Genomic DNA, 16,138 nt, shown 5'->3' with positions numbered 1-16,138 from the left:
TGTGAGCACCGGCGTTCATTTCGGTCCGCAAGCCCTATCGACAGAGACATAGCAGCATGGCGGCGCCCAGAGCAATGCGCATGGATGAAGGAAAATTTTTCGTTCGAATTTCTCCTTCGAGGAAGGAAAATTTTTCCTTCCAAGGGCCAGCCGTATCTGACTGCGCCGGTGAGCTTTTTTGTGGCTATACCTGCGAAGCTGCTATAGTCATAGCTGTGCACGAAGTACCTCGCAATACGTGCCAGGTCAGTGCCAAGTGAGAGGGCATTTTCTGTTGCTCGAGGAGTCGTTTCAGCTAGAAGGGAACTACTGCCTGACCATGTGGAGCAGCTGGTTTTCCTTCACGACAACCTTTTATGTTCATCCCAGCAACGTGCTTTTGCGCTGATGGCAAGCTAGCCTTAATCAATGCTGTGTACTAGCCATCCTCTCTGATATTTCCTCTCTTCTAAGAATAATGTTCGAGACTTCGATACTTTTTATGCAGCCACACACACCTTTTGTGTTCATTTAATCATCTATAGTTGAACTGTGATGTTCTTGGGTGCTCAAATAAATGTTTTGTAGTGGTTAAATGCGTCTGTCCTTGATTATTCGATATTCGATTCGATATTCGGGATCAAGTATTCGTATTCGATTCGTATTCGAAAAATTTGATACTCGCACACCCCTTGTTATTTGTTACGTGAGAGCACCATTCAACCCGTGTTCCTCTCTTCTACTGGGATAGATTTTAGTGTGATTAACTCGTCGCGCTCACAAGATCTCGAATCATCGTCACAGTATTTTTCATCACAGATTGGAAAAAGTTCTGCTACCGCGCTCACCAAATATGCATAGTCCAGGTGAATAGAAATTTAGTACACGTCAATAAAATTTTAAACTTCAAAAAGTTATGAAGACTCCCTGCGATCTATGAACGCAAAGTCGAGAATGGCCAGTCCACTATATGGGCATAAAGCCGCTAACGCTTCCAGCTTATGTGTGCGCTTCAATTTTCTTGATATATCTTGACGCTAGAATAGTAATTTTTATGTAGATGCTACTTTCCATATTCTCTCATTTTCTTTACAGCCTTATGATAGATGCTTTTGTGAACATTGGATAGCACGCATGCATCCCAAGCAGCACGAATTATTGGCCCACTATTGGAAATGATGGGCTTCACTCCTATCATGTGCTGGACTGGCCTTTGCCAATACATTTTCAGTATTGAGCCAATAATCTGTGCCGCTGGGGTTCCTGCAGTTAGGAAATCTAGCCGGATGAGGCCCGTATTTTTTAAGGCGAAAATCTTACATGGCCCATTAGGAACGAAAGCCAGCGGCGTTGGCGTCCAGGAAAAATGGTCCACAAATCCCCCAATGACGTCATCACTATAGAAACTAATTCCTCTGAAGGCACGGAGAATTGGACCAACGACCTGCAGACTAGCAGCCGAGCACGCAAACCAGACGCCAAAAAACCGCGTTGCTTTTCGGCGAAACAAGGTGAACCTAGTATATGCGTTGTCTTACGACTGTATGCTGTTTTGAAGGTGTGATATTAGACAGGGAGAAGAAATATAAATTAAAAATTTAATGTTTTCGCCTTTAAACGCCGTAAGTAGTTGTAAGTGCCCTTCGTAATATATTTCGCTAGAATTGTTAGTTACAAATATTTCACTATGACATTACTAAGTCTATGCCTATGAGGCCTAATAATCTTTATCTTATTACCACGTTCGTCTTACTAATCGCTCTGAGCGTCACGCTGACGTGTGTCGCATTACACAGGTGACACGAATCCCCTATCCACCGGAATAAAATCCCGATTTGTGCAAGCTGGTTCATTTCGCAAGTTAGAAAAGAAAAAATTGGCAGTGGTTTAGCTCTGGTCAAACCTGGAGGATTGCGAAAGGAACGAGGAGAGAGAGACGATGGAGAGCGCGCGGCAGCAGCGGTGGCGCGCCAGTTGTGCGTCGTGTGACGACACTGCTCCTCGCGCATGCGCAGTATGGCCTTTCGTCAGCTACGCGAAATGGCTCGGCGACTCGCGTAGGGTTGTTTACGCCAAAAATAACAACTAACAGTTTCGCAATGCGCAATACAGAGCAGCGCATATTCGAAGCTATTTATTATTTCCTCTGCCAGCGCAATATACACCAACAAAAGTGCACCATGAGGCTATCAGGCAGCCATAAACAATGTAAAGAAAAATGCTTCGTCTACTCACAGACAAAAAACAAGTAACCAAAATTCAAGAAACGGACCCTCCCGTACGAGCGAAGTGATTGAGTCATCAAGGCAACGTGAAGCCTGGCCTGAGAAAGAGCGCTTAAGCTCAAGAACGAATGGAGACAGCAGATAATACAAAGAAAATGTGGCGTCGACTACCAGCCAGCCTAGCACAAAGAGAAACTTTCCATGAGTCCCAACGCAGCGACGGGGAGTTCAAGGGCACAGATCAGGTGGATTACTCTCCTATGCATATTTTTGTTTTTGCTTTCAATGCAAAGGTCTATTGCAGAGCTTGCGTGCCGCACTTTTACCCACTTTGCCATCCGCCATTCGCGACAACACTCTTGCGTCAGCACTACTACAGATAACCTGCACTAACACTCCACTATCCACGCCATCTGAGTAACAGCAACGGAAATACCACTTTAAACACCTTATTCTGGGTTTGTGATAGAAACAAAGAATCACTGAAATCGAGGAAATCATAAACTAATGTTTTTCTTTTTCAATTGTGATTTTGAAAAAACGCTGTATTTACTGTCAAACGATGACGTTGAGCTTAATCTGACTTCTTAATGAGTGCTTGCGCACTTGAACAAATTGATCTCGTTTGTTGAAACATGAACCACGTTCACTATTAATACAAGGCTGCAGAGGCTCAGTGGCCTACAAGTGATTTAAATCTCGTTTTAATCCGATGAATTCCGGATCAGTTATTTCATTTAAACAATGATTATACTGGAGATTATTTTTCACTGAACACTCAAGAAAAGGCAGAACATTAGCGCTGAAGGCAGGATATCTAATCTGAACATCGATTGGAAAGAGGAAAAACAATAATTCAACTCTGGGAAAAAGAAAGACCCAGTGACGCAAAAGTCTTTTTTAAGCAGCGACTGAAGGACAGTAATCTAATTTTCTTTAGAGAGACAGAGCTGTTATAATTAGCATTAACGACAGCATCGCAAAAGAGCAGAACGGACAAAGAGCGGACAAGGACAAGCGCTAAACTTGAAATATTTTTTTTGAACAATTCATAAATATAAGCACGCTATCCGAGCAAGTGTTATCATGATTTTAATAAAATAACTGTTTTCTTGCGCTGCTGGGAGTATTTGTAAGCATGTACCAACACGTTCAGTTCGCCGCTTTAATATAGCTGCTATACATTGTTTTTACCTCGCGCTGGTAGAGCGTTCGCTGTGCGCTTGGCTTTGCATGGACGCTAAGCTCAACCCGCGCATGCGCCAGGTCTTTCCCGAGAGATGCGCCGGGTGGGGAGAGTGTTGGGCAGGAGGAAGAGTCAAAACGCGCAGGTGTAGAGAGCTAGCTCAACGCTGCAGCTGTGAGTAGGTTGCGCCATGCTTAGTGGCATCTCTTAACTGCCGTTACTCAGTCGCGGTGCGCCGGTGCGGGAGTACCTGGCCATCCCTATCGCCGTATATCGCTTAAGGAAATTCATAGGCGGTGTAGACGCTTGCTTGCCGCCACGATAATCGGTCGGAGCACTGTGGTGATATGATTCGGCTGGCATATATTGTATATGCTTTTGTGGGGCGGAGAGGAGCGGCAGTGGGTCGCACCGTGGGCTTCAAATACGCCGACCTAACCCGTAGCCGGAGCCTTTTTGGGCAGCCGTGCTGCGTTGCTCTCGTTTTCGCTTTGCGGAGCGTGGCGCGTCGTGCCTGTGAGCTCGTTTCGTTTGGGACGGAATGCGAGAAAGACAGGAAAGCCGCAACTTGCGTTCCGGGCCGAGCTTTGGACAACCGTTAGGCGGCAGTGCCGCAGTCTTCAGCCAAACTGGACCTCTCGGCCACTCAAGTCAATCATCACTCCATGATTATAATGTGCTAAGCTAATGCCCTACTGATAAATCCGGTATGAGATTTATAAAGGATTGCCTATCAGTTTACTCTGAAGTGTAAAACTGCATGGAGAAGGCTGGCTCTGTGACATAGAAAACAGCCCTAGTTTCTCGAGAAAGAAGGAACACTGAAAACAAAAAAGCTCAGAGCTATCAACTACCGAGGATAAGTTTTAATAAAACATATGCGTTGGATCAAAACCACTGGCCTTCGTAGCCACAGCTCAGCACTTTATCTACTAGGCCATACCACAGTATTTAGTTTGGCACTGCAGGACATCAATCTCGCTCATCTGCCAAGTTCTTTACGCATACCAGTAAAATTCCGCGACACCGACAGGGATTCTCATGCCTTTTATACCTCGCTCCTCCCGCACATCAACATTTCTGGACAAACATGCCTCAAGAATCACCAAACATTCAGGAAGGTGACCCAGAGCAGCTTAAAGCCCCCATGCCAAGAAGCACTGCTCTCTAATGAGGTACGTAGATAACATATGCGATTCTAAGTGGAGATCCACCATGCTGCTCTTCCACAAGCCTAAAAGTCCAATCAGCCCTAACACATCGCCAGTAATCCCAGAGTCTTTGAATTCAGGGAGAGTTGATGTCCCTTTTAGGTGTCAGATTGAAGTATGCCCCAGAAAAACACTGCACCACACAAAGGAATGGTTTATTGGTTTATTGGGGTTTAACTTCCTGAAGCAACACAGGCTATGAGGGACGCCGTAGTGGAGGGCTCCGGAAATTTCGACCACCTGGGGTTCTTTAGCGTGCACTGACATCGCACAGCACACGGGCCTCTAGAATTTGGGCTTCATCGAAATTCAGCCGCCGCGGCCGGGATCGAACCCGCGTCTTTCGGGTCAGCAGCGGAGCGCCGTAACCACTGAGCCACCGCGGCGGGTCCACACAAAAGAATGATCTTATCGTGTCCGGCTGGTCATCAGGCGGCAGTCAGCGACCATGGCCCAAAAGTCCCCTTGGCACGCATTTAGGCCTTGACGGGCAGAGTGGAAGTGGGAAGCTAAAACGAGTCCTCAAAATAAAATGGAGCTGCCCGGTTGTAATCTTCCCTGCTTCATTAAGTGCTGGATATTCCGACTCCTAAATATTTGCGAGCATTGAGTCTGCATTTATTATTGCCTGCTTGAAATTGTAGTCATTGTGCGCTCCTAAAACGAATATGCGATGCCCTAGGCCAACATAATCATTAGTCGATTACGTCATCTTATGACTTTTACAATCGGGGACTAATCTTAAAATTTGCCATAAAATAACAGATATAGAGTGAAGTTACTCAATGAGAAAAAAAATGGATATCCATTATTTGTGCACCTTCTTGTGTTCCGTGCAGGCAAAGAACGTGATCAATATCTGTTCTGCCCCGTGGTTCTGTCGCTCGGTGGCTCCGGAATTCGTGGCTGGTCCCTTTTGTTCCTTCGGTTGCTCTCCAAAGCTCGCCGCTCTTTATGTCATGGCTAGTGGCTCTAGTCATGGCTGAGTTCAGTTGTGTTTTTCGGCGCGTTGTGCGCGTTTAGTGTGCTCAATATGCACAGCGTGTGCGTTGTCACAGTGCCGCGCGCCGTATAGCAGTGGAATCAACATTCGGTCTCTGAAACCTCGTAAGCCACAGTGAACCGAAACATCAGTCGTTTGCCCATTGATTTACGAAATACACAAAAATAGCTACCATTACCGCAGTCTCTGCTTGAAAGGTGTGCCTAGCGTCGGGCCGACATCAGCTGCACGCAAGGATCCTGCCCATTTAGCACAGTATTCCCAAATTCCCTGTGCCTAGAGAGCACGCGGACCTATTACGAACTGCAGAATGGTTGCTGCGAACCAGAGGCGCCTTTTCACAACAAGGGTATGTTTGTATGCTAGAGGCTCCATTACCGCGGCTTCGGGAAACTGTATTCAATGAGTGCGCTCGCATTAGGCAAGCCTCTCAAAACAAATTTGACACGAAATCCTAGCATAGGAGAAAAAATATCTGGGCTTAATAGCTGGTTTGTTCGGGCAAGGCATTTCATATTGTCTAATGACAAGTCCTCCAGATGCCACGTTGAGCCACTTTGTCTTGCTGATTGCGCTTAAACCCTTGAGCCGACATAGCCCATTTTACATGTTATAGGTTACATTCTCTCTCACTCCATTTCTGCAGCATCAACAGTAGGAAAAACTAATAAAATCCTATTATGGTCTTAATAAACTGTTTATTCATTCATTTAACTTTTCACTTTATGCTTTTCAATCCAGTCCAAACTTAAACTAGCAAACCCAAATAGTGACTAAACTCGGAAAAACAGCGGATCTCTAGCTGAAGCTTAGAGGCTAACATAAAGCTTCACATGGCTTCACAGTGCTTCCCAGCGACACAGAGCTTCACAGTGCAGCGTACTTAAGCTCTATGTTGGAATTTTTTTTTCCTTCAGTGAACAAGGCTTCCGTGTGGAAGCCGAAACGTCTGTCATATTGACTACACCTTTTTGGTCGGTGCCTCTTTATTTTTAACACGGATTAATCACAATCAGCACCGATATCTCAATGATGTAATCTTAGAACACAAGATGGAGCCTGGGTTGCGCCAATTTTGGACCCTTAGTCCGGCTGAGCGCGCTGCTTGGGCAGGCAGCGTGCGAAGGTGCTACCTCCACAACCGGTTTAGCTGGCCACACCAAGAGGCGCTCTTTTTGCCGCCTCACCAGTTCGTCTGATGCGCCAGTTGTGCGCTAGCGGCACGACGGATCCATCGCCTAAGAGTCGGGTGTGCATGTCGGTGTCGTAGGCGGTGTCGCTGCGCGCTCCCGTGGTCACACCGAATAGCGTGTAGGACTTGCTGAACGTGGCCTGTCCGGGGCTCTCGGCTATGGTCCCCTGCTCGACTTGCTGCAATGAAGTGGCACCCACAACCTCTGTCGTCAGAACGGGCTGCGGGCTGCTCGAAATGGAGCGCTTGGCTGGGACTGATGGTGGTGCCGGCGCCTTCACTTTGACCTTCCCATCTGGCGGGTCACTACTGGGCAGGGGACCTGACGTAGCCACCACCTCGTCCGGGATGGCAGAGGCCTGGTAAAGTTCCTCTTGGTTCGGCGTATCAGCTGCCACCTCCAGGAAGGGCGTCGTGTCGCGGCGCTCTCCACCTCCCGGAATCGACTGCACCGATTGACTCGTCGTTTGCATGAGAAGGTCCTGCGAGCGTGGCGTCCAAGGGGATTTTGGCTTGAGCATTGTTGCACGCATGGATATCTTTCATATAACCACTCTAACCACGAACAATATCAAACTTATCAAACTGTACAAAGGCGGGCCAAAACAATACCAGGTTACGGTCCTCTATGAAGTTACATGAGGTACATCGTCATTTTGGATCTGTGCGGTTGGCTGGTGCTTTGAACATCCGATTCGCATGGCGGAGGTCGGCTACTGAATACTCAGTGCTGCCCGCTACCCAGAGGTTTACAATGGGCAACTCATTCGCCCTAGGCAGGTTCTCAATTTGCTTTAGTCCAAATTCTTGCAAAATTCATCTTGGACCCCACGCTGACTACAGAACCTGCTCGTCCATGGCGATCTCAGTGCTGAGCTGCCGATGCACCATTGAAATTCATAACCATTATCATCGCCATTTTTATTCTTTCTTTGTGTTGTACGTTGTTGAGTGGCACCATCGGGCCAAAAATTAAATTTTTGGCAGGTGGCAGGCGGACATTTAATGTCCGCCTGCCACGAAGTCTAGGGCTGTCCCGAGTTAGAAAACTACATTAAAGGGGCCATGACGAAGACGTTTTATTTTGTTTTACCTCGAAACAACGGCTAGGGTTCTTAGGCATATTCATGTTATGACGGTGAAGAACGGCGATGTGCCAAGGAAGAGGATTAGTACTAAACAATAATTTTGCGAACCAGTGCAATAATTACTCTCGCCGGCGCATGTCTTTTTTTCTTTTAAACATAGTAGCTACAAAAAAAAGAAAAATGTGTTTGTTTCTGAAAGTTCTAACGTCTTCGGCGATGGACACCGTGTTGCATCATGCCGTGTTAAGGAGTGCATTAGTAGTTTTTGTTCTCCGCTCTTTACCACCACGGCAGTCGCTCGCCTCATGATAGAGGTGAGCAATTGTTAGCCATGGTTAGTGGCGGTAAACAATAACAATTTTTCTGCGTGTGGTTGTGCAGCGCCTACGATATATAGAAGCGTGACGAACTAACATTTACCGCATTTTACAGTGGCTTGAATAAATTAGCAAGAAACTGCAATATATACAAAAGAAAACAAAAATTTCAGAAGTTGTATTGTGGTCTACAAACAGTACGCCACTGCGCAATTTAAAGTTATTAATTTTTGTAGTCAGGAGATATTGCTCCGCAGAGAAATTAATACGCTCTACCGATTAGCCTACCACCTATTACCGATTAGTTACGCAGCTTAGATCATTAAGTGGCACATGTTACAGTAAACAGTGCGTGCTATATGACTACAACACGGTCGAGGTAAAAACAAAGCTTCCTGTACCCACTAGAAACGGGGTACACACATAGCGTGCGCGGCCTGCAAGCAAGGTGTCATTTGCGCGTAAAGACGCCACTGATTGAGTTTCTGAACAACCTCGGGCGAAGGCAAAGTTGTGCGACCGATATTGCACCCACGAAGCAGCAAGCTCCGCTCTGGCCGACTAGGCTGACTGCTTTACTGGATTAGCATGCATGCACTGATTTTTTGAAGAGCTATACAGTTAAATGCCATGCAGTGCAAAACTGCATATTTGAAAGCCGTAAGCGCGTTCCTTCTGCACTATAGCGGAAGCTGTTTTCTACAGGACAAAACACGCTTCGAGTTCAAAATGCATCCGGCGCCAGGCATATTTCCGCGATTGCTAACAGATGCCAATCCAGTAGAGGAGCGGCGGTGACGCTACCTACAGATCGACGTCCTCGCCGATGAATGGTGGATCTTTTCATTGTTTTAGTTTGGTTTGGTTTACTGGGGTTTAACGCCCCAAAGCAACTCAGGCTATAAGGGACGCCGTAGTGAAGGGCTCCGGAAATTTCGACCACCTGGGGTTCTTTAACGTGCACTGACATCGCACAGTACACGGGCCTCTAGAATTTCGCCTTCATTGAAATTCAACCGCCGCGGCCTGGATCGAACCCGCGTCTTTCGGGTCAGCAGCCGAGCGCCGTAACCACTGAGCCACCGCTGCGGGTTTTCATTGTTTTAGTGTTGCAAGTACTCCTGAACGCGTGCAAGCAAGTAGCCCGCGTCCTTGGTCTAGCGTGGTTACGGGAATATGGAGGAGGCGAAACACTATTATTCAACGCTCCCACGGCTAGTTGACACAATAGGCAAGAATCTGCTGCGCGAGTCAGATTAACATCCTCGCATGCACTTCATACTCGAGGGGACTTCTCAGTGTGACGCTGTTGCGTCTCCTAATTTTCCACGGAAAGGAACGAGAACCCGAGATTGCGCCTGGCAAGCCGCAATGCCAAACGTCTCTAATCGAACTGAAGCCAATCATGACCGACTAACTAAAACCCAAAATCTCTAACTGCTTTTGGAAGCACGATGCAAATAGTCGTCGACACATCCGTAAAAGCTCACTGACCTCAGACAGCCTCTCCGAATCCACAGTTGCGGATTACGACAAAAGAAAGATGCGATGTCATGATCCAACGTTGCTTACGGGGCTAACGAGGACGGGAACATCGGCAGAGATGGCGGCGGAAGTCGGAGTGGCGGCGTCCGTATCCCTCCGTGGCGATGTCGAGGAGGTTGCCTCCGCGGTCGTGGCCCCCTGGCTCGGCGTGGCTTCCTCGCGGCGCTTCTTCTTGCTCCGCTTCTTGCGCCCCATGCAGACACACGGAGGAGATTGGGGTGCTTTGGATCGCATGCGGCAGAACAACGCAGTGTGCTGTGGGCGTCAGCAGAGAGGGTGCTGAAGGCGTGAACGCCAATCACCGTGTTTTTTTCGTTCCTGGATCGCCAGGTGCATTCTTCTTCTGTTTCTTCTTCTCGCTCAGAAGAACGAGAAGAATTTTTTCCAAAATTTTGATTCACAACTGGCGCACGCGCTCGAGTGTCATACACTGAAGCGAAATTGTGCATAGAACGGCTGGCGCATTTTTAGAAAAACCTATAAAAATCCGTGTATGGCCATCACTACATTTTATTTTCGGACATTATAACTAATCATAGCATGTATTGGTCACTTGCTCTACACTGCGGTGAATAACAAAACAACAATTTGTGTAGTCATGAAATTTGGCCTAGAAGAGCATTGAAGCACGAAGCACAGTTGGAGCCGCGCGCTCCATCATATGAGCGAATACCAGCTGGCTGGCTAGCGAGCATTACCAGGAATTCGGGGCAAGCATTACCATGAGTATCGCTAAGCCTAGCGGCCTATAGGGCTTCAATGACAGCCACTCGGTCATTCACTTTACTTATTTAGTCACGAGTGATGTCAACAAATGCTCGATGTCAACGACAAACATTTCAACGGAATCAGTTCTTTCATATAAAAAGAGAAAGCCCAATTTGTTCCTCATCTTTTTAGGAGGAAAAGAACAGTAATGTTTGTACATACTGCAATTGAGATGCAAAAGTATTTTTGCAATAATTTTCTCTCTATAGCAAAGTGCCGTTAAAAGCTTCCAGGAAAGCAAACATTCCCGGATATTTCTCAACACCAACGAGCCAGTCTAGCCTATCGGGTAGTGCAAGGTTATCTGTATGACGACGCGCAATGGTGCATTCAGTTTGGCTCGCAGCACGTATGGCGAAATAAGATCTTTATTTACTATGACCTGGGATCACATTGGTCATTAAATTCATGCGTCTAGTTTCCACCGCGGTCGCTCAGTGGTTACAATGCTCGGCTACTGATCTGAAAGACGCGGGTTCGGTGCCGGCCGAAGTGAGCGCGTTCATTGTAGGCGAAATGCTAGAGACCCATGTACTGTGCGATGTCAGTGCACATAAAAGAGCCCCTCCGGAAATTATCCGCATCGCTCCGCTACGTCCTCTCCCATAGCTTGAGTCGTTTTGGTTGTTATACCCCTAAAACTAATAAAGGGTCTAGCGGCCAGTCGGAAGGATAAGCATTGCAACACCATTTATCAATTCTCGTAAAGTGTCTGCAAAGGACGAACATCCTGCGATATAAGGTACAGTAGAGAGCGTTTCATTTACGTCAGTAATCAGGCTTGGTGACTTGCCCAAAACATACGCTAGCCAAAGGTTGTAGAAAAAACAGAAAACGACTTAAGTTATCCCTTACAAAAATGGGGGTTGAGTTTCTGGTGTCATGTTCATGCATTCCTTGTGACACATTAGAAAGTCACCACGAAGTCAGGTATTCATGTCTTTCGACAATAAAAACTCAGCAGAGACTTTTTCGTTAACACAGAAGATTTCCTTATTCATCGGCCATCAGACACTCAAGTGACTTTTCTCGCCGTTAACCCCCATGCAGAAATATACCACAACAGATTCAGTTGTTATTTCACACGAATTTCTCTCATGCCATTGCCTTTGTAGTACGCACAAAGGCATGCATGAAATAAATGCAGCAAGCGCCGGAGGCACTAAGAGGGAAGGGGGTGCATGGGTGGGGGGGGGGGGGCGCTATAATTTACGCTTTTATGACTGTGTCGGCACTCTAGAAAGAGAGAGGTTGTTTACTGGTCAGTGAAGGTTTTTTTGAAAAAAAAATATGCTTGTCGACAGCTATTGAAACATTACGCGGAAAATTCGATTTCTTTTGCTCTTTAGTGTCCAGATTAGTGGTCGTTACCTGTCATCATTATTCAATGCGATGAACGTACCGCGCGGTGGCGTTAATACGAGTGGCCAAAAAACGTGCTACCAGCAAGGGTGAAAGGAAGAACTTTTCTTTCTGCCTGCAAAGTGCAAAATATAGGCTTGAATACACTGGTATACAGCAACGAACAACTTAATATCAAAGGCTGGCTCAGTCGCAAGCTCCATATAGTGCGTCAGGTCGAAAGCGTAAGCGCGCGCTGTTTTCAATATAACTCCCCAAGAAACGCAAAATGTTGCTTAAACGTTATCTGAATGTTCAAGAATGTCGGTGCAAAACGTTGCCTTCATGTTGCTAATGTCACTATTTTTGATCACCAGATAACGTTACACTTCAACGTTTTTGCAACGTTTAGAGAACGTTGATGTGATGTTATGTTGACGTTGGATCAACAAGAAACGTTCAGAAAAACGTTGCTTCTACGTTGCCTTATTGTATTCTGTTACATTGCATGCACATTCCTCGGGGAGCAGCTGGATAAAAAGCTAAATGAGCAGTACTACCTGCGTGCAGTATGTGCGGTGTGGTCACAGCTGATAGAGGAATCATGCAAAAAGCGTGTCTGCTGTCTTTTGTCAACTGCTACACACATCTATATATGAATGCAAATCACCTGCCAAAAGATGGTAAGTAGTGATCGTGCACATTTAAGGCAGACTTGCACTACTGACTTGTTACTTGAAAGATGCAGGCACAATAGTGCAAGAATTACAAATGATACACATGTTAAATCCACTGAAACATTTATTTGACACAATTATGCATCTTCGTCATCCAGCACGCGAATGAGGTCACTGAAATAAAAACACACAAATTACTAATATTCAGGTTTGTGCACTGAAAAAGTAATGAAGAAACAAAAACTTAGTTTGCAAGATAGAATTGTACTGTGTATGGAGTTTGCCAATATTTTTTGGATTACAAATACGAAGGATAAAGCTTGAAGCAAAGACACCCACAAATTTTTTGCCCCTAAAATGTGCTACACCATAGATCGCAGTATAGTAGCATTTCACACTTCTTACAGAGAAGTACAAATAACAAAACAAACATTCTTGGTTGCCTCTATGTCCCATGCATTTTAACTACCTCTACTGCCCCACACAATATGCCTCATGTTCGGCACTAGGCTCAACACTTAGATGTCAATTGGCTGAAATCAATACAGAATGTGCCGTTTCTAGTACAATGCAGAAGTTCTTCTAAAGAGTTGCACATAAGCCTATTCAATTAACCCAGCTTCCACACGCAAATCGGGAACATTGCCTCTGACATGCTGTTTCTTGCAGCGTGCCGGTGCGTGGCGAAAGTGATCGGCAATGTCATGCCTAAAATCCACTTCTTTCCCAGATGGGCAAGAGAGCCGAAGTGAAGCTGCAAAGACACAGTATCACAGCATTACACAAGTAACACTAGAAATCGATACCTGCTACAGTTCAGAACTGCACTTCTACAACTTCTGTTACAAATTTCAAACATGTACACACTGAGATGCGTACCTTTTGGTCTGTTATATGCCTCAGCACATTTACTTTTGAATTATGTCCTAAAAGAAACTGTTCTGTGGATTTGCCTTCCAGAAAATTATAAATTCATGAAGCATGGTTTTCTTCATGACTCCTTCATGACAAACTATAAAGTGTTAGAATTATTGTGATATGATAAGGGCTTTCCACAATAAAACACAAAATTTGTACAAACCAATGATAATATTCATGAGCTTCAACTCCATGAATGGCCTCTTGCCCTTCCTGCCAGTCAGGCAATAGCCTTTGGCTAGCTCATCGGTAATGACCCTTTTCATGAGCTGCCGCACTACGTCCTTCTGGCAAGATCCTCCAATCAAAGCCAGATGGGAGATCTGAGAACATCAGAATATGTAATAAATATTTCTATTTTGATCTAGTCAGATACAACTCAAATAAAGCAGCATTTCCCCTAAAAGGTCCCCCACCAGTCAATGGAGTCAACTGATTGTCATGACTCCGGGGTTAGTCCATTTAAGTCGCTGTTAGCCGCCTTTCATGTGCCACTCCCTGTAATGTCATTCACTGAGGTTAACCACGACATCTTGAAAATCAGTCAACGCCAATGGTTGGAGGGGGATCCTTTGAGGGGAAATGCCGCTTTTTTCTTGAGTTGTGTCCGACTATAGTAACTATAAATGACTCTGTACACTCAGAACAATTGGTTAGTTAATGAATGAAAACATGAATCCTCATTAGTTACTTGACCCGCAAGTATGTAACTGCCTTGAGCATATTTTTCACAGTAGAAAGAAGGCAGGAAGATGGGATTCATGACAACACATAAGAACAAACAAGGGTTGAGAAGGAGCCTTAGTCCACTAGTCAACATTTTAACAAATGCTGATATTCATCTGGGCGAGTGCGATCATCACTTGGAGCGGTTAAATAGAGCCTTCACTTCCTTCAGGAAGAATTACAGGCGAGGGAATGGAGTTCAGGGAACGGCTAGGTGATTAATGTAAATTAGAAAAAGGTATTGCACAGACATTGGAAAAAAAGGTCAGCTTGACCTGAACAAAAGTAACATAAAGAGGCTCCCCCACCAATGATGACCACACTTGCCCAGATGGAGAAGTTGTCTTGTTAAAATGTTGGCTAACGAACTAAGGCTCCCCCTCAACCCTCGTTTGTTTTGTATTGTACATATTTTGTCACAGGCAGTTTAATCAAATACCCCATAGCGTCTTCTGCACCTCCCCCTTCCTCCCTTCAAAATGGGGCCATTGCAGCTGGGATTAGGTCTCAGCTTCCAAATGCCACAGCAGTTAAGCCACCGTGCCTCATATATCATGCATTAAGCCTTCATGTCCAGAAGACCAACTTCAAGTGTTCGCATAAGGCATCATTTTCACAAACGACACCAAATGAAATAATCACCTGTATTTGAAATGAAGAAAAAAAACAAATAGCACTTTAGGTTTTTAAGCTCATACAAAGTAAAGAAGCACTTGCCAAGGTCTTTCTATTTTCTGTATCATCCAGGAGGCACTCCAGACTCTCAACTTCTTCAAAAGTTGAAAGAGGCAAGAGCTGGAGGACTTCCAAGCTTGCTGAGGGCACTGGTCGTGCATTTCCTTGGGCGTTTTGAAGACGTTGCACACTTTCTGTCAGATGATCAATTTTTTCTTCCACCTTTGCCAGCATTTTTAAGGCATTTTTCAGAAGCCCTGAGACAGAAATGCAAAAAAAATAAAAAAATGCACTGAAATAACGACATAGCAAAAATGAACTGCTGCCTAGAATTCCCTAATTGACCAAATTTTAGTTGTACTAACCTAGGAAAGCACCGCAACACAGAAGTAACCATGTCCACTAGCAATTTTAGTTACTCTTTCAAAATACGTTGCGTATTAGATGCTGATTGCAACTAAGTAGAGGCACAAGTTTTCACCTTGTATCGCACTTTCCTCTTGACCAGGCGCTGCCGACACTGCTATATTTCTAGGAGCAGGGCAGGCAGCAAAAGGCATCTGCTGCACAGGTTTCTGACCAGCTGCAGGAGCATGATCACTGCTGTCAATGCTGTCATCGCTAGAGATGAAAGATGTCACTTTCCTCTGCCTCTTGTTCTTTGGCACTTCACTGCCACTGTCATCCTCAGACTCTACAAGGTTAAAAATGGCTAAAGTCATTAGTCATTTCAATAAATAAGTGAACTGGTAAAGTAATGTTCATGAACAGTAGCGAAGCATATAACAAATGTAGGACTCAATGAAGCATGCTGGGCAAACACACTTCAGCAGTGGTGGACGCTCACCTGCGTAGAGGAGCTTCTCAGTGGGCCTCCTAACCCTTTTTCGCATGCTCATCATCCGTTGTGAGATCAGAGACTTCTTCAGCTTTCTTTTCTCTTTTTTTGGCTTCCCAGTAGGTCGCTACATGCAAAGATTTCAGTATTTAAAAACCAACCATATTGAATGGGGTAGCTAAAAAGCAATTCAGTAAACAACACAGAGGTTCGTAAAAGCAGCTCTGACATGCGATTAATAACAATAATGCGATTACAATACAAATGTAACGCTAATCACTGAATCAAGATTTCGGAATGTTTTGCCATTTCATCTGAAAAGTTTATAACACTGAAATTACAAACCCAAGCAGTGCTCTGCAGCTCAGCATGCATACCCCAATCTGAGGCATTTGAGGTGCACAATAAATAAGTAAATAGAATAATACACTAACGAAAGAAGACATACC

The 16,138-nt window shown here is 45.3% G+C and overlaps 1 protein-coding gene across 1 annotated transcript; it reads right to left on the bottom strand.

Annotated features, from left to right (window-relative positions):
- Positions 1 to 14,846: 14,846 nt before the first annotated feature.
- On the bottom strand, positions 14,847 to 15,750 carry LOC149327941 (uncharacterized). The gene is made up of 3 exons (XM_089565014.1): positions 15,699 to 15,750; positions 15,333 to 15,545; positions 14,847 to 15,108 (listed from the first exon to the last, which is right to left on the bottom strand). The coding sequence occupies exons 1-3, from the start codon at positions 15,748 to 15,750 to the stop codon at positions 14,855 to 14,857; spliced, it is 519 nt and encodes a 172-aa protein (XP_089421140.1). The 3' UTR covers positions 14,847 to 14,854.
- Between the last annotated feature and the right edge of the window lie 388 nt (positions 15,751 to 16,138).

The sequence above is a fragment of the Amblyomma mixtum genome, chromosome 10 (genome assembly GCF_055824585.1).
Source record: "Amblyomma mixtum isolate Tamu chromosome 10, ASM5582458v1, whole genome shotgun sequence".
NCBI classification, from domain to species: domain Eukaryota; kingdom Metazoa; phylum Arthropoda; class Arachnida; order Ixodida; family Ixodidae; genus Amblyomma; species Amblyomma mixtum.
Note: the sequence above shows the minus strand (reverse complement) of the source record. Positions and strands in the feature narration are given on the sequence as shown.

Excerpts from the sequence above, each read along its gene's own strand:
- LOC149327941 (XM_089565014.1), bottom strand. The coding sequence starts at position 15,750 with ATGAGCATGCGAAAAAGGGTTAGGAGGCCCACTGAGAAGCTCCTCTAC. Across the intron at positions 15,546-15,698 it reads TGAGAAGCTCCTCTACGCAG|AGTCTGAGGATGACAGTGGC; the intron begins GTGAGCGTCCAC and ends TTAACCTTGTAG. Across the intron at positions 15,109-15,332 it reads AGAGGAAAGTGCGATACAAG|GGCTTCTGAAAAATGCCTTA; the intron begins GTGAAAACTTGT and ends TTTCTGTCTCAG.